The 26,780-nt window shown below is 50.4% G+C and overlaps 1 protein-coding gene across 4 annotated transcripts in view; it reads right to left on the reverse strand.

Moving 5' to 3' along the window:
- Acsl6 (acyl-CoA synthetase long chain family member 6) overlaps positions 1-13,375 on the reverse strand; it is a 42,081-nt gene extending 28,706 nt beyond the window's left edge. Inside the window, exons 1-8 of one of the 4 annotated variants that reach the window (XM_038326437.1) lie at positions 13,157-13,375; positions 9,911-10,025; positions 9,277-9,341; positions 8,172-8,273; positions 7,723-7,822; positions 6,859-7,037; positions 5,797-5,829; positions 4,193-4,244 (exon numbers count right to left, since the gene is read on the reverse strand). In XM_038326437.1, the coding sequence (XP_038182365.1) occupies positions 4,193-4,244; positions 5,797-5,829; positions 6,859-7,037; positions 7,723-7,822; positions 8,172-8,273; positions 9,277-9,341; positions 9,911-10,025; positions 13,157-13,351 (841 nt within the window). In that variant the 5' untranslated portion in view covers positions 13,352-13,375. The remainder of the gene's footprint in view (positions 1-4,192; positions 4,245-5,796; positions 5,830-6,858; positions 7,038-7,722; positions 7,823-8,171; positions 8,274-9,276; positions 9,342-9,910; positions 10,026-13,156) is intronic. The other 3 variants (XM_038326439.1, XM_038326440.1, XM_038326436.1) reach the window with 3 other exon arrangements.
- Positions 13,376-26,780: the final 13,405 nt, after the last annotated feature.

Raw genomic sequence — 26,780 nt, forward strand, 5'->3', positions numbered from 1 at the left:
CTGCATCAGAACTCAGAACAGTATCCATCAATGAAAGCGTGGGTTTCAATGTTTTCCCTCAACTGTCTCCCAACTTCCACAACCCACTTCCTCATTCTTGATCCCCCGGGTCAAACCTGGTGGGAGAAGGTGGAACCCCCACTAGCAAAGTTGGGAAGCAGGAGAAGAAGCAGAGAGGAGAAAAGGATGGGGGGATTGGGTTCCCATGCCAAAGCCATAGCTCAAACTGCCACTGTGTTTCTGAATTAAGCCCCTGTGACTTGCAGAGACCATGGGATACTTTATTAACCAATAGTGACTAGGAAGACATTTATCCAGGGTCAGAGAGAGAGATAGAGAGAAAGAGAGAGAGAAAGAGGGAGAAAGAGAGAGAGAGAGAGAGAGAGAGAAAGAGAGAGAGAGAGAGAGAGAGAACTTCCCTCTTCAATCACGTGGAATTTAGTAACAGAGATAAAAATAAACTCTTTTTCATAATTATATCCCCTGAGGCCTGCTTGCTCATCTTGCAGGTGACCCACTTGGCATCAGTCAAAGGCTCATCTTTTAATTCAAGTGATGGAGCCGTTCCTCTGCTTAGGACGTGTGAAGAGTGAGGCCTCAGCCTGTACGCTGGTGCTTTCACCCATGATACCAACATCAGATTTGGTTCTGGGGGACATAGAAGCTTGTGTTATTTGAAAAGTGATTATTATTTTTTTTTCCTAATAGGTAGTTGTCAAAATGTCTTCCTTCTGAAAAGAGAAATATGCACAGGATCTGCCTTACCTGTGCCTGGCTCTCTATTCCAGTGTTCTGTCAGGCCTGAGCCTATGTTATTTCTCCTCTCTGACCCTCAAGATTCACATCCTACAGAATCCCAGGGTGCTTAAAGTACTCCAAGAGTCACCTGGCAATTTTCACTTTCAGATTCTGAAGTTTCTAAGGATCTTTCTCCAGATACCAGTCACAGACAGAACTGTCACAAAATGGGTCCTGGTGCCGAAGTTGTCAGAGGGGGCTGGCACGCGCATGACCAGCATAAGCTCAGGGCAGAAATCCCCACAGCCCTCTCAGCTCAGGCCTGACACTGACGGCATTGGCGGTTCTTCCATTCTGCGCCCTTTTCTTCTCCAGCGTAATGCCAAAGTTCAGACCTTTCAGAAGCATAAATATTCTTGCAGATTCAAATGTCACTTTATAAATGACCTACAGGACTCTTAAAATATCCCCAGAAATGTTCAGATTATTTCCACAAGTCATCTCTACACATTGCTCAAAGGCTGAAGGAGAAGCGAATGTTGGTCAGAGTCTAGAAGCTGAGGACAAAAGTTCCCTTGGGAAGTGTGAGGAGAGCCTTCGAGAAGGCTCCATCTGCTGTGCAGATTCAGGACAAATCTACACCTCCAGCAGCATGTCCTGTAAACTGGATGTAGAAAGTTTTCTGGTTGTTCATATGGAGAACAAAAATCATCCTAGACAGAGCTACGAGCAATCAGTTTGCAGAACCAAGCTGCAGGTTTTCCTGTAGCTGTCTTGGTTGCTGGTACAGACAGTGAGAGGCTCTGCCACCCAGGTCAACATCTCAGTGATAGCCACTGTCAATTTCTTGGTTCCCACTCAGAAACTAATAATTGTATTATTCATTTACTATCTTTGGAAACCGAGTCTGAAGAGAGGTCATGTGATTCCAAGGCAATAGCAAGAATGCTGAGGTGTCTCCCAGAGCACCAGCCGGTGTTTTCACAGTGACCGTGTACAACCTGGCTCCAGACAGTGCAGACGGATTCTGTTCTCCTCTGGCCTGATTGATTCCAGGTCAGTCCCACCACACAGGCCAGAAGGACCTCTCCCTAGGAGATCCTGTCAAAAGTCAGTGTCAGGTCATAGTTTTCACGTATCCCCACCATCGAGGCTGACGACCAGACATTCCACATGCTGTGACATCGAGGACAAGTGTGACTGACATGCTGACAAGAGAATGGATGTAAGAGGCACAACACAGGCTTAGCCTAAATCCGAGGAAGTCCAAGTATGTGGTCCAGCAGGATGATTCCGGGCCAAAGGCCTACTTGCTCTCTCAGACCTGCCTGGCACCTGCCATGGCTTTAAAGAAGATGGCCGAGCAGTTTTCCAGCCCCATGCATGCTGCCCCTCAGCACAGATAGGTAAGGCCAGCTTGGTCTCCGCGTGAGTCCACAGCACGGAAGGCACTGGGTGGGACCGCTGTGCCTTCCAGCTGGCCGGCAGCACGTTTCAACAGCACAGGATACTTCTCCAGATAAAGGAGCTGCAGCATTGACCAAGTGAGCTACTAAAAATCTGAAGTTGCTCTGGGAGGCCAAGGAGGTCCAAAGCTAAAAGCCACAGCAGCGACTTATTCCCCCAAACCATGTCATCAAAATAAATTATGCTATGAAACTCAACACCCGAAAGATTTCAGGAGGTGCTATTTTAAAAGCAACATAAGCCTGAAGGGCACTTTTAAAATTCTGGGCTGGCTCTGGAGAGTGGGGGCTGTGTTACTTTTCTAAATGATTTAGTAAAATAAAGGGTTTTTTGTTTGTTTTTTTCGAGACAGGGTTTCTCTGTAGCTTTGGAGCTTGTTCTGGAACTAGCTCTTGTAGACCAGGCTGGCCTCAAACTCACAGAGATCCGCCTGCCTCTGCCTATTGTGTGCTGGGATTAAAGGCATGCGCCACCACCACCCAGCTGTAAAATACAGTTTTAAAAAACAATCTTTAAACCTGTTTGAGTTAAAGGCCAAGAATCCACTCCCATCCCATAGCTGATAGAGTCATACCCGTCAAGATCTACTGGCATGCATAATCCATTTATGTGGCTGGTCCCGGGTCTCTCAAATGCTGTGTAAGCTGTTCCTTTGAAAAGTTCAGGAATGCCAGGTCACTGGCCACTGAGAACTACCATCAGGCTGGTCAACCTTGGTCTTGAAGTGAATGCTGGAAACTTCTTGTCCATTCAAGGTGAAGCAAGTATCTTCCTGTGATAGTGTGAATGAATGCCTCCTATAGTCTCGGGCATTTTAATACTTGTTGCCCACCTGTGGCACTGTTTGGGCAGCTGGGAGGCATGGCCTCGTTGGAGGAAGTATGCCCCTGGGAGTAGGCTTTGAGAGTTTAGAGACTCGTGCCATCTCTAGTTTGTTTTCCCTGCTTCTTGCTTGCAGTTTGAGGTGTGAGTTTCCAGACCTCAGCATCCAGCTCCAGTCCACCATGTCTGCACCTGTTGCCATGTTCTCCAACTCCACCATCATGGACTCTAACCGTTTGGAGCCACAAGCATCAGTGAGCCCTTCCTTCTGTAAGTTGCCTTGGTCACGGTGTTTTATCAGTGCAGCAAGAAGTAACCAGGACATTTCCTCAGTCATCAGATGAGGAGGCAGCAATGAGAAGGGCGCTGGGAGGACGGATGGAAGCGCAGGATGCTGGTCCCGGTGCCTCCATGTGGTGTTAAGAGTCTCTCCGGGGCGGATTTGCTCTCAAGCCTGCTAGCCTCACAGCCTGTGCTGAGAGGCACAGTGAAAGCTGGGACAGGGCTCTGTAGACTGCAAAGTGCCGGATCTGTACCTTCTCCAGGAAGCCTTTCCAGATTATTCTTGCTGGCATACCCCTTGCTCAGCACCAGACACAGACAGTCATTTCTGCCCATGCCTTCTTCCTGACAATCTTGCCCATGGCTGTCCTTGTACATCCCACCCCCTTCTTACTTGACACCTTTAACCACCTCCTCTCAGGTGAGGACTTGGGGACAGTGACAGCAGGGGGCTTAAGTGGTTGACTTATTGTTCTCTATCCAGTGGTAGAGATGGGGTTTTAAGCCCATACGCCTTCCCTGGTCTCTGACACAAAGGCCAGACAGGAGCAGAAAACAGAGGGGAGAACCATTTCTCATAAAGAAATGACTCCACAAGCAGAGGGCATTCTCCAGCTTTTGATCCAGCTGCCTAGACTCCATTGTCTCAGATGTAGAAGGTGCTGAGTCCCCTCATTGCCTGTCTACATCTGGCCAGCCCTGCCTTGCCCAGCATGGCTAATGGCAGAAGCAGAAGGCAGCCAACAACAGTAACTGAGCAGAACCAGGACCAGGATGGGACTCAGTCCATACCACAGAGAGCACGAGAGACCCCCAAAGTCTCCTTCCAGGCAGCCGGGAGCTGAGACAAGCACTCACGACTGAGGGTCTGGGCCTTGCTTACCTGTTGTGCCGCTGGTGAAGCACACGATGGAGAGGTCATCAGGACGTGGAGGCTGCAGGAATGAGAAGAGACGTGTATGGGGAGAACCAGTGGTACCCCTTTCCACCCAGGCCCGTGTGTCCACTATAGTGAGTGACGTGCTGGGCATGTTAAACACTTCTGTATGCTACCGTGGGAAAGATGGGCAGGCAAGCTCCCAAGAACAAGGAAAGAAATGTAGTATGTGGACACCCGCGTGTCTTACCAACCTCATACCTGGTCCCCATTTTCCCTACCCCAGCCTGAGCAGAGTTCTGCATGGGGTTGGGCTGCTGAAGCCAAAGACCCTTCCTCTCTAGTAGGAGTGGCTTGCTGTTGAGCTGTTTAAAGCACCCCAAGCTCTGCATCAGGCCCTGGCTGCAGGGGCCCATGGTCCTGGGTCACTAGGAGGAGTCCACCTAGTCCATGTGCACACAGGGAACAGCTTCCTAAAGAGGTAGCATGTAAAGTGATGTGTAAAAGCGAGGGAGCTTTGGGGAGGGGACCTGTCTGGACACAGAAGCTGTGGTGCTGGACACAGGACATGCTGAAGACTCATGGAGCACTTCTCTGAGGCAGAGTCTGGTGTAGCAAAGATATGGAAGGACCCAGGATTACACATGGAGGGCTCTAGGAAGTAGAGCTATGACCTGCTCTGGCCTGGATGTGGGAAAGCTCACCAGGGGTGGCAAGGGAGTTGGAAAGACTGAGCAGAGGGAGGCCTAGAAACCAGAGGCCTTGTGAGAAACCTGAGCTTCTCCCTTCAGTGCCCAGTTCAGAAGGCAGAGATGGTCATTATTACCTGACCTTTGGCAGGACCACATAGGATGGAACTCAGAAAAGTTCAAAGAATAAAAATGAACAAAGAAAAATCCAGAGTGGTGGCTCATGCTTGTTATCTCAGCACTTGGAGGCAGAGACCATGAAACTGATGGGGTTTTCTGGCTGGCCAGCCTTGCCCACTTGGCAAGGACCAGGCCAGTTGAGAGGCCCTGTCTTAAAGAATAGTGCCTGAAGAAAACTAACTGAGGCTGATGTTGGGCCTCCACATACCCTCACATACACCTGCAGAAACACCTGTATACATATAAACATGAATATGCACACACACATGCACACACACACATGCATGCACATGCACACGCACACATGCACGTGCACACTCACACACGCAGGCACACACACAGATGACACCAGCAGCAGCTCCAGGCCATGAGGTTCACTTCTAGATCTTGAATGCTTCTATCCATCTTATGCTCTGTGGGGTTCATAACATTCAAGGGAGATAAAGGAAAACAAGACCTCCCTATGAAAACGTTACAAGAGTGCCAAGGGTGGCAAGGACTGGATGTCTTTTTGTCTTTCTCCCGACATCTGACTCCTGCCCTCAGTCCTCTCCTGGGCTCTCAACCCGCAGCAGTGTTGGGCAGTGGGGTAAGCACTGCTAGGCTGCTCACGGAGCTGCTTATTGACACGGAGGTTGGTACTCCTTGACCTCTCTCCCCAGCCCTGTTCAGTGAGGGCTCCAAGAGAACGGGTCTTACTCATTATCTTGCTCCCCAATGCCTGCTGGGAGATTAGCTTACCACGGGGGCGTGGAGATTCTCTTGGCCACAGTCCTGAAAAAGGAAAATACTATTTTTAAAATGTTCAAAAGTGATTATAAAATTCAAAAAGTCAAGATCACTCACCGCAGTAGGCCTTGCTCTTATGCCAAGCCCAGAGCTTAGGATCCCTGCCTGGACATGGACTGCAGTGATAAAGACCACTTTAGCGGTCCCTCCTCAGACATATTCTAGCCTGAAGCTCCTGGGAAAAAGGGAGGATGCTGAGGGGTCGCAGGCCTGCCCCATATGCTACAGACAAAGAGTCTGTTACTCAGGAGAAACCAGGCACCATACATATATCACTTGGTTTTGGAAATATTGGGGAATGTACACAAGAGAATGGCTGAATGACCTAGGTTTCTAGATGATCAGTCAGTGCTGGGGGTGGGGCAGTGAGGAGGTAAGGAGAGGGGCTGCCAGTGCAGGTGTGGCTAATGTCACAAAGGCTTACAAGTGCACAGGGTCATGGGTGCAGCAAAGGACAGACAGAGGCATGAGGACATCTGGGGGGTTTTGAGGGTGTGCCCCTCTTATAGCATGGTAGAGGTCAATAGTTACTGAGCACATCTGAGGTCCAGGAGGCCAGGAGACCTTGCATCAGTCTGTTAACCCATTCATTGCCACCAAGCTGATGCCCCTGGGGTGGCCATGTACAGAAAATTAATTCCGTGGACTGCTGAGTGGGTCTGGTTCCTACTGACGAGAACCTTCCCAGGTTCCTGGACCACAAGTTTACACCCTCTGCAAGTGAGGAAGCTCTAGAGGCCATGTGAGTGCCTCTCCAGCTGGAGCCATCATCCAGCTCTTGGTGCTGGGGCCACTGGTTGGGCCCGTCTCAGAGTAAACCTAGAGGGTGCCTGTAAACACTAATTCCGGGTCTCCCTCCCCCTAGTCCTTGCAAAATCTGCCTTGTCTTGCCACTGATGCATCTGAAGGGCCCAAAACAGACAGCCTAAGGCATGAGAAGGGTGGGTGGCCAATGCTGTGATGTGGCAGCCAGCCAGCTCTAACCCAGCAAACATCCTAGATGCAGATTCTCACCTCTATGGCCTGCATCGATTTGACGTCCACTCCACACTTCTGCCCTCTCTCTTTGAGGGCATCCTCAAATGGCTCCATGAGGATGATCAGCTTGAGCCCCGGGGTCTCCTTCTTCTCCACATGCTCCAGCAGAAGTATAGCCTTCTGAGGTTTATCCACAATCACCGTGCAGATATCCGCTGCAGAGGCCAAAGGGGAGAGTCAGGCTGAGCAGGTGCAGGCTGGGACTGAGGAGGTCGCGACAGGCCACTATACCAGCCTGTGTGTAAATGAATGTCTACCATAGGCCGTGAGGGTCGTGCATCACGTGTACCATTAGTGCTAGGAGGAGTCAAGGGCAAAGGCTTTTAGGCAAAAGCATTCTGCAGCAGATAGGTCAGTTTTCCTCCAGACAGTCCCCCATGAGTCCAGGTCCGTCTGGGATATTTACCACCATGGCAAGGATGATGCCAAGCTGTAGTAACATTACATGGCCACAGTCTCTTAGAAGTTCTGTCACGGCCCTGCAGACCTATGGACGGAGGCTTCAGGACAGTTTAGACTCAGGAGAACAAATCAGGGGCCATCATGTAAGCCCCCTAGTGTTTTATTTTGTTTTGCTTTTGAATTGTGAGACAGAGTCTCACATAGCCCAGGCTGGTCTCCAACTGGCTATGCAATGGAGGATGGCTTTGAACTTCTGACCCTCCTCCTCCAGCTTTCCAAGTGCTGGGATTTCAGATATTTTCCATGGTGTCTGGCTAAGTGTTTCCTGAGAACTGAGGTAAAGTGCCTTTTATGAACGCCTGACAATCATTACGACTTAAGAGGTTGGAGGATGAGGGCTAGTTACTTATTCAGGAGGGAATGGGAGTGGGGGCTCACCTGTATTGATGATGTAGCGAATAGACCCTGGACCCAGCGTGTCATAGAGGGGGACCACCACCATGGAATATGTGTAGCAGGCCAGCTCTGCAATGATCCACTATAGAAATGCAAAGTTCGGGTTGGGGGAAGGAGATAAGATAGGTCCAGTAAGCCAGTGTGTGCTGAGGCTAGCCTAAAGACCTCTAGACCATGCTTGCTATGCTAGTGTGCAACCTCTAGATTTCATGTCCACTGCCTGACCTTGCCTGGGCCTCTTTATCATGATTTTCCTCCCCCGTGGCTCCAAGTACAATGTGGATGGGGCCTGGGAGATGGGGATGCAGGTGGTAGTGCCATGGCCCTAGGTCTCTATTCTTTGTCAGACCCCAGGCCCTACCAAGAGTGGAAACAGGATTTCCGTTCCCTAGTCTACTGATGCCTCTGAAAGCAGTTGGACCGACGCTCACCTCTGGACGATTCTGTGCGAAAACACCAATGAACTGCTCGGTGCCCACTTTACAGTCATGCTGGAGAAGTCCTGACCCCAGAAATTCAGCTCTGTTGGCCACCTGCACACAGATGGGTGTGGGTGAGGTCGGGACGGAGAAATGAGGAGGTTTCAATGGGGCTTGTCCACACAGCTTTCCCATGTCTGTCTGAGCTTCTGAGCTCCCCACCCAGGCATGCAGAAAGCCTCTAGAGGCTAAGGAGAGGAATTAGGTGTGAACGCTGGGGGGAAACAGTAAAAAGTGATCCCTCTGGCTTGTCAATATTCCATTGCAGATGTGGGAGGGGTTCACGAAGCCCACCTATCCCCTGGGGGACGACCAATGTCAATGGCTGGTGATAGGGGTGGGGTCATATTCTTCAGTGGTGTAGACACTGATAAGTTGCTCCTGTTCCTATAACTAACCCTCTACTCGTTCCCATGTAAGCAAGCCTACTGAAACTCTGGGTCACAAAAACCAGACAGACAGGAGGGTAGGAGCAGGGCTTGTCAGGAAGGAGTTCAAGGAGGGGGTGATGAGAGGCAAAAGCAACTCAGATACATTATATACATCATGACACCATCAAATAATTTAAAATAACTGTGAGGATAAAAAAAGCAAGGCTCTTGCAGACAATATGTATCAGGCTTCAAATGGGCACAATTTTTAGTGTAATAGATTTCTCCAAAGATTTTGAATAAGAAGACTTTAATATCACACACATATTTGTATATTTTATTTTGTTTATTTTACCTTTATGGCTTCATTTAATTTTTTTACCACGTTCAAAAGATTTCCTTTTACCACAGATAACACCTGAATTGACTGTCACTATGTATGTTTTCTAAACAGTTTTCTCATACCTGTTCAGATAAACCAGACATTGAATTCACACTGTTCTATTTTCATATTATGTTCATATATATATATATATATATATGTATATGTAAAACTTTTCCATGTAAAGACTAATTTTAAGAAATGAGGCTCCTGGGACCTAGCTGGCTACACCTAGGCCTCCCCTAACCCAACAAGGGTACCATGCCTGCAGGGCTGGACAGGTGGGGCCTGTGCTCTCACTCACCTCCTGGTAGGAAAGCCACTGGTAAGGCTGCTTTGGTTTCCGGAAGCCAAGACAGGGCCCATTCCCTGCAGAGAGACAAGTGGGCCTTGCGTTAGGGGGGAGAGTGGGTGGACTCACTTGCCCCTGTCCACCAAATCCCATGCTGTGGATGCCTCTGGGTCCAGGAGACTTCCCTCATGCAGTTTGTCTCACCTGCTGTGGCCCAAGAAGGTCATAAGAATGCAAGAACAGCTTCTCCCTAGGGATCTGGGAGGCTGTGGGTGGGATAGCACGGTACCCAGTTCCTACTGTGATTTATGGTGATAGTTCCAATGGGAGAACTAAAAGGGCACTTACTCTTGGGGAGGCCAGTAGGGGAAGGGAGCAGGATAGCCTTCTATGACCGTCTCCCTTTGACTCATACTCTGGGACTATTGAGGCGTCTCAGGGGTGCAGGCTTCAGCCATGGCTGACAGTATTACAGTAGGCTCCCCAGGGGCTGCCCATAGGGGTGTATAGAGTAGGCCCGACTTCAGGCAGTCACTGCCTCTCTAACTGGTAGAAAGACTCTCTGCTGACCTGGGCATTACTGTGTCCCTAGTACCATGCTAGAAGCCTGTTCAATGCCTGATACAAGTCTCCAAACACTCCTCACCTGAGATACTAAGCCCCCGGCGGAACACCTGGTACATGGTCCGGGCATCGTCATAGTAATGGGTGAGCAGCTGTGTGCTCCCTCCAATCACAGATCGCCGGGCTCCACCACTGTCCTAGAAGTCAGACACACCAGACAAGTTGAGGTGAGCAGGGACATTAGGAATAGGCCCTGGTGTGTACACAGATTGGATGCATTCCTGGTTCACATAGTTGGGGCTTGAAAGTGCTCATATTCGTGGCCTGTTCAAGCAGAGAGCATACACACCCAGTCTGTATGCATCTACATGCAACATAACTAGTTACTACATACAGGCCCAGTTTAACAGAGTCTCACATATATACACTCCCAAAGAAGCACACAGCCTTTGTATACCAGATTAGTGTACACAGAATGTCCATAATTATCAAGAACTCTTAAGATGTGGTTCCATAATAGAATGGAGTCTGTTATCATTTCGATAAAGGATCAACCTCCCAAGGTACCCTGCACCCAGCAGCCATTGCTATGCCCTAGGTCAGCTGCGTATAGCCTTGAGCTAAGAAGGTTGGCATCCATTGTTGGCACGCTAGCACGGATTTCTGAGGATAGTGCTCTAAGGTACTTTCCCAGGACTGAAGCCTAAGAGTGCATGAAAGGACACACCAGGCAGCAAGATCCTGGGCCCAGCAATGCTGATCCAGAGAGGGACGAAGCAAAGGCCCTCTGTAATGGGGTCAGGGACAAGAGTTGGGTGTCGGTGCCTTCCTCCTCCCCAGGGCCCCCAAGCCCCGAGTTCTTCAGTACCACAGCTCTGCCTAATCTCTCAGTGCTATTTGGGCTATCCTGGGATGGCCCAGAGCCGGCCAATTCTTGGAACATTGAATCTGGAGAAAAAAATTAGCGTCACAGAACAAACAGCCAAAAGCAAAACCACAGGTAGCTCTCAGCTGTTTGGAGTGGAAAGTTCTTCTTGGCGGTACTGCCTGGGAAAGACTGACCTGGGAAGTTAGGGGTACATGCAATCAGACCCACTTTATACCCGGACAGTAGATGTGACGCTGCAAGAGACTGTGCCAGGGGAGGGGGCGGTGCTTGTGTGTTGGGCAGGGACATCTGGCTGGAGTTTAACGGATGCATAGGAGTTGGCCAGGCAGAATGTACAGCAGGCGGTAGCAAGCACACACTCATGGCACAGGAGCACAGGGTGCTGAGGAACTGTGGGTAATCTGTGGAACTCTAGATGGATTAAGGTGAGAGCAGTCTAGAGAGGGCCGCAAACCCAGGAGTGGGGGATAGACTTTGGGCGAGGGCATTAGCCAACCAGAGATGGGTTTTAAGGCAGGGAAGTAAAATGATCTGAATTTTGTGTGTTCCAAGAAGTACCAGAGTGCTTGCCTCTCTCACCTCATTTCTTGCCCCTGTCACCTTGGCCTAGTTCACACAGCCACTCATATGTTCCTGATGGACAGGGACAGAGAAAAAGGGTGGCGCCCTGTCCTTTCAGTGGGATCCGCATGGTCACCCAATCTATAGGTTTGCAGACTGAACTGCAATCATCCCTCCCACTACCTTGAGCCCCACCAGGTCACTATCACCCAACCCAGGAGCCCCAAGCTGCCTCCTCCTACCTGCTCTGCAGCCACCACCCTTCTATAGCACAAACAAGCTGCATCTCTCTACTGAAAGTCCCCAATAATTCCACGACGTTCAGCTATTCCTGACAGTTTCTCTGCACCACCCCACCAGCCCTTTGGCGCTCTTTTGAGGACTCAGTGACATGCTGGGTCCCAACCAAGAACTACATAGCTTAGGAAGGCACTGCCAGGCCTCCTGCCTAGGATTTCTGTTCTCCCTTCTCATCACCATCTTGCTGGCCTTTTCCAGATCCTCTCCAGCTGCTCAGCACCAAACACAAACCACCACCTCCCAATGTCACACTCTCTCAAGTATACCTGGGCTTCCGCACACATCAGTCCTTCTACTAGGAACACAGCCCGAGAATCCAGATCCCTGTTAGACAAGGATCCGTGCCCTTCCCAGCTGGTCAAACATTGCCAGGCTGGTGGTCACTGACATGTATGATCAAGTGAGGTTCACAAGCATGTGTAGCATGAGCTCATTTAAAACTGGGGAGCTGGATGTGGTGATGCACACCTGTAATCCTAGCATTGGGGGAAGCAGAGGCAGGAGGATTAGGGGTTTGAGGTCAGTCCAGGTTACATGAGACCATGTCTAGAGAAAACCAACCAACCAACCAACCAACCAACCAACCAACCAACCAACAACAAAAGCTAGGAGTGGGGGTTCTCTCTCTGTTTGCTCCTGGCTGGGACAGAACTGTTCACAGAACGGAAAGTTCAGCAGCAGGAGGCAGAAGTTTCTCAGCATGTGGCCTTTTGTGTCTTATGAATTATATGAGCATACTATTCATGGGAATGCACACTAAAGGTTAGAACACAGGCAGAATTAAAAGAAAAATCAATCAAACAAACAAACAAAACCAAAAACAAACAAATAAACAAACAAAAAGGGTTGGAGAGATGGCTCAGTGACTGCTCTTCCAAAGGACCTGGATTCAATTCCCAGTACCCACATGGCAGCTCACAACTGTTTGTAACACCAGTTCCAGGGAATCTGGTGCTCTCACACAGACATTCATGCAGGCAAAACACCAATGCATGTAAAAATAAATAAATCTTTAAAAAATAAAAAAACAAACAACAAAATCCATAAGTTTGGAGAAGCATATCTCAGCCCCTTGTTGGCAAGTCAGTGACTCTTCTTCCTTGCTGCTAGCCTCCTTGTGAGCCTAGGTTCTGTGATGGAGCAGGGTCCTGGGATGAGCTCAGCTCTGTTTCCTGTCAGCCAGGACTGGAGTCAGGAACTTGAAGTGAATTTACCCCGCAGTCTCTGAGGACCCGCTTAGCCCAGTGGTTGGCCAGGCTCTGCCTATGGTCCATACAATTAATGGGGCAGAGGGAAATGTTTATGCATTAAACTGATGGGAAGAGGAAAACAAAGAAGGCTAAGATAGGAAGGACTCAAAGTGCTAGATGAGTCTAGTCATACCAGCACCTCTTTTGATGTTACAGGGGTTTGAGGACCACCTTGCTGGAGACCTTGCCCAAGGCTGCTGCAGAGCATGTGGCTGGTTACCAGGGGACACTAGTAGTCTTTGGGCCACCAGGGGTCAAATGAGTTCCAGGTTTGGCTTCTACCCTCTGGAGCTACTTTGAATGACGGGCCAGTTCCCGCTCTGCTCACCTCCACTTCTTCGGACTGCATCAGGAGGTTGCATGGCGGTTGCAAGGCCTTTGGCCGGTGAGTGAGCCAGTAGGCGAGGATGGCAGCCAGCGCACCCATACTCACGAGGGTGGTGGCTGAGAGGCTGCGGAAAAACTGGCCCAAGTCCCCTAGCTCGGGCAGCCGCAGGATCCTCAGGATCTCCTGGGTCTGCATCTTCTCCAGAAGTGAGAGGACAATCTCTGTAGGAAATAAGAGACAGGTGAGGGAGGGCAGGCCATGGAGGGGTCCTAGGAGATGGGTCGGGCCCTGGAGTCGTCAGATATACAGTCTCCTAATGCAACCCAGATCAGCCCAGAACATCCCAGAAGCCGGACACCTGCAGATGCTTTTTCATTGAGAGACTAGAGCCCTCAGTACTTATATCTAATGGCCTGGCATCTGGCCAGTTTTCTTGAGAACCACATGCCTAGGCCTGGGGCCATGACTAACAGCTGTTTCCACATCTTCCAAGGGCCAGTATGCACTGGCAGTTCTGGGCATGGAGTCTCTAAGGCCTTAGGGTCTTTTGTTACCCTGGTCACAGATCTTTGCTTATGTTTGCTCCTAGGAGATGGAGAAGATGGGCAGACCTCAGAAGCACTCATCACTATGTAGAAGATAAGTGGGGTGGAGGGATGCAGGCTCTACCTGATCCACCTCTGAGCTTCCAGCCCTAGGCTTTGCTTCTGAAGGGTAGAGAGAAGGGGACGTTGGCAGAACCCATGCACTAGCCCAGATAGATACATCCAGGCTTCATGACTGGAAGACAATGACCTATATGACTATAGGACTCTGTACCACCAAACACAGGAAGCCAAGAAGCATAGTGGTCCCATCCTTTACTGGATACAGTTAATGGAGGAGAAGAAATGTTTAAGTATGAAACTGATGGGAAGAAGAACATAAACAAGGCTGAGAAGGAAAGGCTGGAGTGCTAGATGGGTCTAGTGGTCCAGCACCTCCTCTGATGCTGCAGGTGGTGGTCAGGGTGCACCTCCACCCTCTGCAGTTCAAGGGAACACAACGAACCTCTCAGGAAGACACAGAAGATGCCCTGAAGGCGAGAAGGGCATCATCTCCCAGAGATCTCATGTGTCCTCCTGCTAGCTGTTGGGTAATGGCACATTGGCAGAGCAGGTGCAGGTTGCTGGGCTCCAGGTTCTGCACCTTGCTCAGGACTGACAGGGGACAGAGGAATTGTTCAGGTTTCAGGGGCTGCTATCCACACTGGGACCCCTTAGCATCACTACCCAGTAAGACCCGGAGCTAGAGATTCCTGGGATATTCATAGGCCTGCCATCCCAGTGACCACAGGACAGGCTCTGGATTGCCCTACACCGTCCTCAGGCTGTCTCCTCAGGGGCCTTGACATCATGGAGGCAGTGGGTATGGTTTCTCTTCTTGGGAAACAACAAAAAAAAAAAATGTCAACAGTGGTAACTCCGGAGGCAAGGGATAGGCAAACAATTACTTGACATTTGAGAGAGGAGGAGGAAGGAGCTTAAATTCCAGTATATAGTATTTGTGTTAAACTATAACATGGCATGAGGTCAGCAATAGGCAAAAAGTCACTCTGTAGACAGAGGAAAGGAAGCTTTTCAGTTCAAGTTTCTAGTTCATCTATAAACTACACATGGTTAAGCATAACCAGCCTTTTTGAACCTCTACTTCCCCATCTTTGAAATGGGCACAGCACCACTGGGCATGGCATAGTCACAGACCTATAGACATATGTGCTTGTCAGATGGAGGCTGCTCAGCCTTGGAAATAGAAGCAGAGACAGGCCTGACGCAGGTGGCTGAAACATTAGACAGAGGCAGTTTGGCCCAGGCCCTGTGCTTCCACGGAGTGTACTTTTGCAGATATAGTGCAGGCTCTCTGAGTGAAAGGGACACTCACCAATCTCCAGGTATGGGTGTTCCTAGGGAGCTGTGAAAATGGACCCCTAGTCGGGCAAGGGCATCATCCCGGATCTGTGGAGCTTGAAGCCCAATTTCATCGGCAATCATTTTGGTGTTTAAATGTAAGTGAGTGATTTGCCTACATGTACATCTGTGCACCATGTACATGCCTAGTGCCCATGCAGGTCAGAAGAGAGCATCAGATCTCTCTGACACTAGAGTAATAGGCAGTTGTGAGCCACCATGTAGGTGCTAGAAATTGAGTCTGGGCCTCCAGAAGAGCAGTAAATGTTCTTAATTGTGGCGCCATCTCTCCAGCTCCCACCAGCAGTCTTAAGTGAGACCAATGATGAAGACATCCCAGAGGAAACACACACACACACACACACACACACACACACACACACACTGCGCTGTTCTTGTCATCAGAATGGAGGCACAGCTATGAACCACAGTGCCTTCACCAAGCAAAGTCTCTCTATGGAGGGAGGTCTCTGGGCAGATGGCCAGCTGGCCTTCTCTTCTCAGGACATCCACTTACCGAAAGTGTAGATGGGAAGACCAAGTTGCTGTCAGACCTACCAGATGAGTGGCTCACTACTAGACGCCTCCACCAGCTCTTGGGGTGGGCGCTGAGCCGAGGACTGTTTCCTTTAGTGAAATGGACTGACTCTCTGGGCCCCTAGCCAGCCCTCAAGGACTCCACTGTATGTTTTAAAACACTATTAAAAAGGCTGAAAGAATATCTTGAGACCACCAATCCCTGGCTCTTGGCAGTTGCTCACAGACAGACCTCAGACTGTAGCATAAACTAGGCATTTGGGAGAGGGGACAGAGGACATGAATGGCCAGGTCACCCATTCAACCTCCCGCCCATGTATCCCGCAGCCTCCACATGGCGTCTGTTCTCAGAGTTGCAGGGTAGACATGAGGGAGTGGGCAGTGTTGTACAGTATGGCCTAGGCTGTGATCAGACACAAGAAGGCAGAGGAGGTGCCTGACTCAGCTATGACAAGGCAGAGCAGGCTGCTGGTGGCAGGAAGTAGCACAGTTGTGGAGGCTGAAGGATGGAGAGAAAAGGGTGTCCCAGGCAGAAAGAAGCTGGAGAGTGCCTGGGATGTGTGGGGAACCCAGTACTCTATTCGGTAATCCAGCCTTTGAGCCCCTGAACCCTGTACAAAGGTCACTATCACAAGCCTATGAGGACATTCTCTGAGCGTCAGGAGGGGACTTGTCTAGACCTCCTGAACTTCTGATTCCTAGAAAACCTGTCCTCTACACCACACAGTTTGGTCCTCACTGTGGCCCCTACACTCATTGTAAGGAAGTGGAACACAGACTATTTCCGCAAGTCAAGGACACAGTGTGCACCCCCTTGTCTGATGTGGCCACCCCACTCCTGCCAATGCAGACTCATTCCCACAATTCTCCTCTCCTTTGCAGTACTGTTCACCTAGAAAATCCAGCTCTTGCCTGGTCAGAAGGTTCAGGTCCTGGGAGGTGGTGGGAACGTGAAGAGCCACCAGAATCTGAACATGGAATTAGTCTGTGGATCCAGTCATATGCTCTTCATCTTACACACACCATGAGTCTCCTCCCATCTGGTGCAGTGAAGGGCATTAGATGAAGGACAGCCCACAGCTCCTCAGGTGGCTGTCCACCTAAGGAGCCAACTACAGCGGCCACAGCTCCTTTGAGCCCAAGTCTGGCCTGCACCCTTCCGTGGCAACGAGAGTGTTTCATTTCTCCAGCTTTACCTTCTCAGTCAGAGGCTCTCACTTTCACTCTGAGGCTTCCGTAAGAGCTGGGAGACACTGCAGGGCAGGGTTGTGAGTCCAGGTCCTCTGAGGACACTGACTTCAGAGCCAGTGTGTGCCACCAAGCCCTTGGCATGTGGGAGGGGAGAGCAGAGACTAGTTCTGGGAGGCTTGTCGTCTCTGGTTATTTTACATGGCCTTGGCCTTCTCTGACCTCCTCTTACCTGGGGTGGTCCCTGAGGTCTAAACCCAGCTGCCTTTTCCCATGCCCCAGGAGGCTTTTCTGGTTGCAGCAGCTATGGCAGGTGGGGGTTTACAGACAACACCCCAGGGACCATTGGTGCTGCCGTTGCCAAGCAAGCTGCTGTGGGTGTTTATAACTGAGGACCCAACCCTCAGCAGAAACTCGCTTCCTCCCAAGCTTTTCCCTCCAAAACAGATTGTTTTGGAATACCTAGTGGTGGCCCATGCTGGAGACCCTGAGGCTTTCCCCAACCAGCTCACCCTGGAGGGTGGGTGGCACAAGCCTACTTTCCTTGTGAAAAAGGATGGGAGAGGTCGGAACAAAGGGAGCCATGGTGGGATACACATTGACTCCAAGGTGATAAAGAAGAAGGCTCCGAGTACCAAGCACAGACCCTGAAGAAACGGCCCTGGGAGAGTCAGCTCTGAGAGACTTCTCTGCTGTTGCAGCCTCCCATCCCGGCACTCCATGACTTCCTAGGCTACCTTGATGCCTCAGTGTGGAACCACTACCCCTGTAACGCACCCAAACCTCTCCATTCCCCCATCCCAGAGCCCCAGGCCAATCACTACCCAAAGCAGCCCAGATTCCCAGGCTAGCCTCTTTAACCATCTCTTTTCTCTAACCTGTGCTTACACTTACACTGAAGTTAACTTCCTGTCACACAGATGTGACTCTGTCATGCCACTGTTCAAAAACTTCATCTGGTTCCCTACTGTCTCAGGACCCAAAGTCCAAACTCAGCAAGTTAGCCCTAAGGATGTCCACATTCCTCTGAATCTTCTCTTGAATTCCTTAGAATCACCCTTACTTATTCTCAGCATCAGTACAGCCTGATCCAGCGGGATCCTGGACCTTTGCAAACCTCAGTGGCCTTTAGTAATAGACGGCAACCTGAACCAAGCCATGAAATCACCAAAGAACCACCTCACCTCCTGTCGTAGAGCTCAAATGGCGACCTCACCAGGCCCCAGGGTGCAGCCCTCTAGTCAACAAGCTGGGGACAGAGTCAGAAGGTGGATTCCAGTGCTGTACTGACCAGACTCAAATCCTGACTTAGATTCTTGATGTGGCCATGAGCAAGTCACCAAACCCCTCAGGGTCTCTTCTCACATAAGGCCACGGGCAGGGAGTAGGTGCCAGGCACACGGTAAAGGAAGTATTCGGTGGAGAGCAGCTAACTGGATCCGTTACTTCACTACTTTGCCAGCCAAAGGGGCTCAAACACAACTCGCAAACGGCGCTGCATTCACATCCTACCTTCCAGCAGGCTCCGAGCACTGAGCAGGTGTTGAGCTGGTCCTGCTAGAACCAGCCTCCCTTTCTAAGGCCTGTGGAGCCCAGGGAAAGAGGTTACCACATCTTGATCAAAGCACAAAAGTTGCGAAGGCCCTGCCCCTGGGGACAGCTGATGGCAACAGCCGCTTGCCCTGAGAAGCTGGGTGGTAGTGGAGGCATTAACTGTGGGAACAGTGGCTCCCTGGCGGCTGTGGGCGCAGAGCAGCTCTGTGAGGAGCTGTTGGCCCCTCAAGGTCCCCACTGGCCCCCCTTCGTCTGCACATGGGGCGGTACTAGCTCAGGCCAGCTCAAAGCTAAGCAACTCTGCTTTAACTCTCACTCTGCCAGTTTGCCAGGGCCTCAGCCTTCTGCCTTCCCTGACCCCACATTGTCTTCAGTCTGGGAGGGGAGTTGGTTGTGAGCTCTCAGAGGACAAAGCCTCTTTACATACACGCGCATACACACACTCACCTAGGACATCTACTGGGGGTCAGGGAACTTGGTCTCAGCAATCAATCACCTGGATTCCACTTCTTTAGTGGGTCCTCTACTTTACTTTTTTTTTTTTTAAATTACATTTTCTCAGTGTGTGTGTGTGTGTGTGTGTGTGTGTGTGTGTATGCGTGTGTGTGTGCATGCGTGTGTATGTGTGCATGTGTGTGTGTGTGCGTGCATGTGTGTGTGTGTGCACATGTTTACAAGAGTCCCACAGTATGCATGGCCAGAGAACAACTTGCCCTCCTATAGTGATTCTTGGGGAAGCTTAAGGGGCGGGAAATCAAGTGGCCGTAACCAGAGTTCTGGTGGGTGGGAAGTGCAGGGCTGCAGGGCATAGAGCCGTGGGAGCAGTTCTAATCCAGGAAGAAGGACCCAGATGCCAGGTCAAGAAAAGCTCCCGTCTCACCAGCACATCTGAGTAACCCCAACCTACAGTGCCAGGCAGCAGACTCTGGGAGGCCTAGCAACTCTCCTGTCTGCACAGGGATTCAAGCTCAAGTCTGTGTGACAGAGGGGCTTCCACTCCATGTTACTCCTGGGTTTTAATTAGATTCATGGAGCCATAGATGACTGAGCCAAGACCCTTCCCAACTCTGGCACTACCAGGAGAGACAGCTCCTTTGTCCCTTGTGAGATAGGGTTGCTGTGTTACCAAGTAGCTCACTCCCGAGCACTCTGGGGAGCCTGATTATAGCTCTCTCCTAAGGGTGATTAAAGCACCTTACATGAAAGGTCCAACTGAGGTTTACTGCGACGAGCCACTTCCCTGGCTACCCCAACTCACCGTGACCACGCCTCCATCGCCTGCCTTCGCCAGCCTTCACGGCCATCCTCAAGACAGCATCTCTCAAAATGTTCACTCAGCCCAAACCCCTGCCAGAGACCATGGTGGCAGACTTGTGATGATCAGACCGGGAAGCCAGGCTCAGAGTGCCCTTCCAGAGACTCAGAAACAGAAGCAGCCTTGAGATCAGCGTAGCAAACAGAAACACAGTGTCTTTTTACAGGCGCCTAGATAAGCCTTGCCCTCGCTGTAAGTCAGGTTCAGCGAAATCCCAGGCCAGAGGGATAGAAGCAGCAACAGCGGTGGCCCCTTTGGAGATATCTACAGGGCAGAATAAACAGGACTGACGGCTGTGATGGACTAAGGGTTTGTGGACAAACTGAAGCTCCAATAGCCCTCCTTCCACATTGCACTCTGGGACAGTAGGCAGAAGTTCAGGGATACTGGTGAGGGCCATGATCACCATGCAGGCAGAGGGATACTCCTGGCCAGGTCTCATTGTGTAGGAAGGCAAGTCCTTGATGACACCACGATCCTTTTCCCTTTCAGATATGTCCACAGTAGGACTGCTAATGCCTGGGTCTCGGGGCCAGGGATCCATTCCACTGCTAGCCAAGACTGGGGACGCACCATAAGTGCTCCAAGTTCAAGCTCAGTGAAGGACACATCTGGTCTCCTGGCAGAAACACATGGTCAAGAGTCCAACTGCAGATGGCCAAGGCACAGATGGGACAGCCTTCTCTAGCTAGGACCGTGCTCCTTGAGGTGAGACACACTTGGGGTTACTAAGGCGGAAGGGAGAAACTAAAAAGGGACCTGCTTGCCTGCTTGTCATTTAAGGACACTGCTGTTCTGAGCAGGGGACACCTGCTCAGAAAGAAATGCCAGACACATGTCCTTAAGAGAAGGATGGGGCTGCGGGGTGGGACATTGAGGACAGCTGGGCTAAGGCGGAGTGACACAGCCGGTTGGTTTGTCACAGGAAGAGCCTGTAAGGTGTTGGCACCTGACAAGATCCCTCAGTGCGGGGAAGGAGGCAAAAGACTGGCTGTACCAAGGACCAGAACATGAAGCTGAGGCTGGCTATTTACCGCAGAACATAAGAGATCACAGCTGGTACTGTATGCCTCATGCCTTCCAAAGCACAGCTTGTAGGTCACCTGACCACCATCCAGGACCCTGAGGCCTGGGGATACAAAAGTGTCCCAGGCAAACTGTGTCTCTCTGTCTTCGCCATGAGTGCTGCTCCTGTAGCCTGGAACCCATATTGTTCCTTTACCCACAATTCCACATACGTACGAGAGAGAGAGAGAGAGAGAGAGAGAGAGAGAGAGAGAGAGAGAGAGAGAGAGAGAGAGTGCATGCGTGTGTGTGTGTGTGTGTGTGTGTGTGTATACACCTTACACATTAAGCAATGACTCAGTCTTTTCTCAGGCTCAAGGTTTTTCTGACAAAGATAAATTGCCATACTTTCTGGCTCTCATGGGAATAAACAAAAGGAAATTTTCTCCATTGCAGCAGAAGGCAATGCTGATCAATGAAAGTTGGCTCCCTTCTGCATCAGCACGCTGGAGCTCAGGGCTGGTTAACACTTGCAGTCTTGGCTCAGTGGCAGTGAAGGCCCACAGGGTTAACTTGGAGCTCAGCACTGGGTCCTTGGCTTAGCCCAGGACTGGGAACTCAGGCTTCCTTTTCAAGGGCAGGATGAATGGGGGAATATGCAAATGGCCGCCCTGCCTTCCAAGCTGCAGGGGAGGGCTGGCTGCTGGCTGTCCAGCTTCACTCCACTCTGGGCCCATCACATGAAAGGGCTTGCACTCCTGTGGCTGGCTCCTGCAGCCAGGTCAGGCTGGGGCTGTTCTCACCAGAAAACAAAAATCTCTTTCAGACCCAGGCAAAGTGAGGCCCCAGCCGGCCCAGGGAATGTTGCTGGAGGCTGTTCCATGCTGACCTACTGAGGGTACCCATCCCTGAATCCTGACTTCCCCATAAAAAAATAAATAAATAAAAGTTCAGCATCTTTGGAAAGGGCAATAGAAACTTCTGTGGCCACTGAGGAAAGAAAGCATGAGGGTGAGGGTCAGGACAGCATAGAGGATCACCCCTTCTGAAGCTCTGTTGATTCTTTTCCTTTACAAAAGCAGCGATGCCTTTTGTAAAAACAAGGGTTTCTGTTGGTTGGTTGGTTGGTTGGGTTGGGTTGGTGTTTTTGTTTCTGTTTTTTATGTAAGGAGACCTGGACAACCCCTGTGGTGTTCACAGTGAACGTCGAGGGAGGAGCAGAAGTCCTTTAAGGACAGAGGCCACGCATATCCCCCACCTGGTGCCCATGCTGCTTCTCCTGAGGCAGGGTAGAAAGGCAGGGAAATTTGGGGGGGACATGAGGAGAGGTAGGAACCTCCTGACTCTGGATACAGTCGGAGCCTCATGCTGGAAACAACATAAGCGCCATTTCCAACAGAATCAGCAGCTGCTTAAGACTTCTTTCTTTCCCAGCTGTAAACCTGTCATTTTCTGGGAATTTCACCAGAAACTCCATTTACGTGGAAAGGACATGTATTAAAGCCCTTGTGCACCCCCAGCGGTGCCTGGTTTCAGCTGATCAGAGTGTAACTTCCTCCAGGACATGTCAGAGCCGTCTCACTTATCGAAAGAGAGAACAGCAAATGCGGTGAAAGTCTTCTTAGCAACCTGTTGAGTTATACCTTGACAGCAACGGCGTGTCTAGGTGGTGCAGACAACGCACCCTGACTCTCCTCTGAGAAGCTGGAGCACATCCCTTTCTCTTAACTCATTGGCTTATGCCTATGCTAAAGTATCTTTAGTAAGCCTCAACCGTGCACTATAAACTGGCTAGTCCTGAAATTCTTTCCTGCACACAAGCCAGGCATCCTGGTTTGATACAAGTGTGTGTGGGGTCTTTAAAAGGGGCAACTCCTCAGGCTGATGAGGATGACAATGGGACACTGTCTCTCTGACTCCTTACCTCTGGCATTCTGATACCCCAGGGTCACACCAAGACCTGTCCATCAACCACAGAGTAAATCCTGAACCCCACAAGCACCCATGTGAGGTTCCTCTCAGGAATCAGTGACACAGCAGGCATCACTTAGTCTGAGAGGACATCCAGGGTAGGGCCACTTAACAGCTCATTCTGGAGTCACACAAGAGGTGAAACATGTTAGATGGATCTTCCACAGTCCAAGGCATATGACATCGTTGGCTTTGCAGCCTGAAGAAAAGGTCCATCCTTGGTAGGTAATGGACCACTTGCCGCCAGCTATCTCTAGTTGTCCTACTTTTTTTTTTTTTTTTTTTTTTTGGTTTTTCGAGACAGGGTTTCCCTGTAGTTTCTAGAGCCTGTCCTGGAACTAGCTCTTGTAGACCAGGCTGGCCTCGAACTCAGAGATCCGCCTGCCTCTGCCTCCCGAGTGCTGGGATTAAAGGCGTGCGCCACCGCTGCCCGGCTAGTTGTCCTACTTTTGATTGTGGTCACATAGCATATTTATGAAGCTAAGATGTGCCTCCATGAAGGAGAATCAAGAGGCAGAGGGAAAGGAGGCAATGGGAATTTTACAAGTCACATCAGTCCTGCTGCCTGGACTACAGCAAGGATGCCAGGAACACATATACCCAGATCCTCAGCTAGTCTGCTGGTCAAGGAAAGGACTGCTGTCCCCAGACATGCCAGGCTTAGAAGACGGCAGAGTGGCAGCTGAGTAGGAGTGAGTTGAAGGTGTGCCCCAGAAAACCATATCCTATCCATTGAGAGGTATAGCCACCACCGCCACCACTGAAACTCTGCCTGCTAAGCAGGGAACTAGAGTAGCAGAGCTTCATGTAGCCCCAGCTCTGGAAACAGAGTAGAGGGGAGGCTACTTCTGAAGCCAAGGTGGTCTCTACCACCCTGAATGGATCCTACCTGATACCCGCCTCTCTCCATGTTGGTTAGCATCTCCCTTCCATTGGCCTGAGAACATCCTGTCCAGCTTCTAGCCACTTCCCTATCTGATCTCACTGACTGGTCCACACCCTACCCTGCTGCTCTTTCTGTGTCTCGGCTCTGACCATCCTGCTATAGAGCCTCTGGCTGACCTTGGTGTTCAGTTTCTGGTTTGATCTCAATGCTGATTGGCCTTTCTGCTCATGCCTCAGAACCTACTGACAGTATTCATAATAGGTCTGAGAGCAGAACTAGGGCAGAAATAGGTGGGCAGGTAGATCTCGCAGGGCGTCAGGGGCCCAACAGTCCAATATTAGAGGGAGAAATAGTGCTGATAATGGGCCCATTCCACTTGTTCCTCCCAGATCCATCTGCATAGTAGGACAGAGTTCTGGGTGTGAGTTAATGTGGTCTGTCTCAGAGCTGTTCATTCAACCAAGGGTTGCTTTCTTTCTCCCCTCTGCCTCTCCCAGTGGTCACCAATCACTAGGTTGATTCCTGGGTCCGATGGGTACCAATCTGGATTTGCTTATCCCAGGGCCTGGAAAGTGAGATTCTGATTGTTATTGCTCTAAAACTGTAAGAGGCAGACAGCTTGGAATGCAGACCAGACTGGACAGGGCACAAGCCAGGAGCCAGCCACTCCCAACCTTCCACAGATGTCCTCCAGCTGAATGCCTCGTCTAGGGCAGGGAGAGGAATGACATTTCTGGGAAGAGCAGGTGGATAGGGTCAGGTGGGACTAATTGAAATGAAATGATTTGGGATCTGAAATCATTGATTAGACCTTCCAATAGATAGGGGAGTTCGGTTCAGAATTTCTGTCCCGACATGTGTGCCTTATTCTCACTTGTATCTCTCTTAGACCCCAAGTTTCCCATGAGTATGGGTAATATTTGGCTATGGCCACACCTGATAGGTGAGTGAGTGACAGGAAGCCATCGGCAGGCAGTCTAAGGTAACCATCCAGGCCCAAGCAGCATCTTCCCATAGTACTCCTTCCCCTAAAAATCTGAGGTAGGTCCAGCGGATAGTGAATGAGAACTCTGCCCTGTCTTCAAGGTCAGGGGCTGAGACTGTCATACCAGGCTATCAACAAAGGCAAGGACCTTGACTGGGGCTCTTTCTCAGCTATGCTGGATTATGTACCCAGAGTTGCCTGTCTACAAAGAGACTAGACCTTGGAGTCCAAGAAAGCAAGAGCCCCCAGAGAAATCTTCCGTCTACAAAGCCATTCATCCTGCAGTTGTGGGTAACCTCCTCATTAATCCCCCCATCCATCCATCCATCCATCCATCCATCCATCCATCCATCCATCCATCTATTCATTCATTCACACATCCATCCATCCATCCACCCATTATTCCTCTCTCCCTTCTGGAGCCCCTAAGCATCCCAACCTTGACAATATCAATGACAAAGCAGAATTTGTCCCTGCAACTGGAGAGTTCTCTCAGCTATGCTGGGCAGAGCAGTTAGCATTCATTCCCGGTTTTTTTTTTTTTTTTTTTTTTTTTTTTTTGAGAGATAATCTCACGTACCCCGGGCTGACTTGGAACTCACTATGTAGTCAAAGCTATCCTTGAACTGGCCCTGCTTGAATCTGCATCCCAAGTGCTGAGATTATAGGCATGAGCCACCACATTCAGCTTTTACTTCAGACACTCCCATCGCCAATCTTTCCTCTTGCTTTGAATGCCTTTTCTTTTTCTACTTCATTTCTGCTCGCTAGAATCCTGGCTCTCCTCTGGGCAGCAAGTCTGAGAATACTTTTCTGACCCTCAGCTTGTACCAGTTGCCTTCCTACTTAAATATCTCGGAGTCTCAGATCTTCACGGGGGGGGGGGGGGGAGGTAAGTGGTGATAACAGCAGCACAGCATTGTGGGAAGGTTGAAGGGACGCTTGCAGAATCATAGAAACGTGGTGATTGACATACAGTGTGTGCAAGGCGAAACAGAAATGCAGACAATATGTTTACACCCCTCCTCCCTTAATTCAAGGAATTTCTAAGCGTCTACTGTGTGCCTGGTGCTGGGTAGATAGACAGCACACCTTCTACCGTAGAAAAGTTTTGTTTCTTTTTTGCAAACAAGACAAACCTCCTTCTTTTTACCCAGTGTATGGAACAGCCCTGAGTTCTATCACTGAGCCAGGTTCAGCTTCAGGAAGGTCAACCTAAGAGCTCTTAGAATCACAAATCCCAGAAAATCACCCAAGAACAGGATGGCAGGTCATGCTGCCCCCTGGTGTCAGCGAGTTCTTGCTCACGTGCAGCCTTACCATTCCCTTGCAGGCTGTGGGCAGCTAAATGATCAGAATCTTCCCGCAAGGCAAATAATTGGGTACAAATTCAAACTTTCTTCCTTTGGGAGGTAGGCCTCAAATGCCTAATTTTCCAGGAGCTCCACCATCAGTCCCAATTCTTAACGGCCTTTTGGGACTTCCTTCGATATCCCCAGGCTTCAAGCCAGTCATTCCCCTAGTGGAGCCTGGGGTTGGGGTGGGCTCTGATGCAGCTGAGCTGAGCCAGCCTGTACATGTTTGCACCTGTTTGGCCAGATACCTGTCACTTCAGCTTCTTATAGCCATGCCTTACTCCAATAGAGCCAGGTCTATGTCCCCAGAGCAGCGATCAGGGCTGGAGGCTCATTTCTGCCTCTTTATGGAGCCCAGTCCCAACACAGGGCAACCCAGGATGCATCTACTCTGCTAACATAACAGTCCTGCACAACACTCCTGGCCTCCAGTCTTTTCCTCTTGACTCAGCCTGGCCACTGTGTCTAAGCAGAGGGCTCTTCTGTACCCCCTGACAAAACCCTCTTCTCCATGTTCCAACAACCCAGGTCCCAAGGAAGAAGACGCTGAAGACTCAGCCCTATCACACATTTCTCTCTGCATAACTCTGACAGCTCTGACTTCCTTCAACTGACACTTGGCCTACCTTTGTCTGACAAACGCCCTGCATCCCTGCAGAAACCCATAAAGATGTCACTGTTGGGTCAGGTCTGAGGTTAAACAGGTTGGACCTTGTATAAGAGTATAGGACTACATCAATCTGAAGGGAGGGGTGCCTTTTAGAAATATATCCATCAGGAATAGCCCCTCTTTACAGTCTGCACGCAGGTGTCGTAGATGGGGGCAGGAGTCCCAACCCATTGATTCCAACGTCCTCTGAGTGCTTGGGTGTATGGAGGGCA

This window comes from Arvicola amphibius, chromosome 4 (genome assembly GCF_903992535.2).
Source record: "Arvicola amphibius chromosome 4, mArvAmp1.2, whole genome shotgun sequence".
Classification (NCBI taxonomy): Eukaryota; Metazoa; Chordata; class Mammalia; order Rodentia; family Cricetidae; genus Arvicola; species Arvicola amphibius.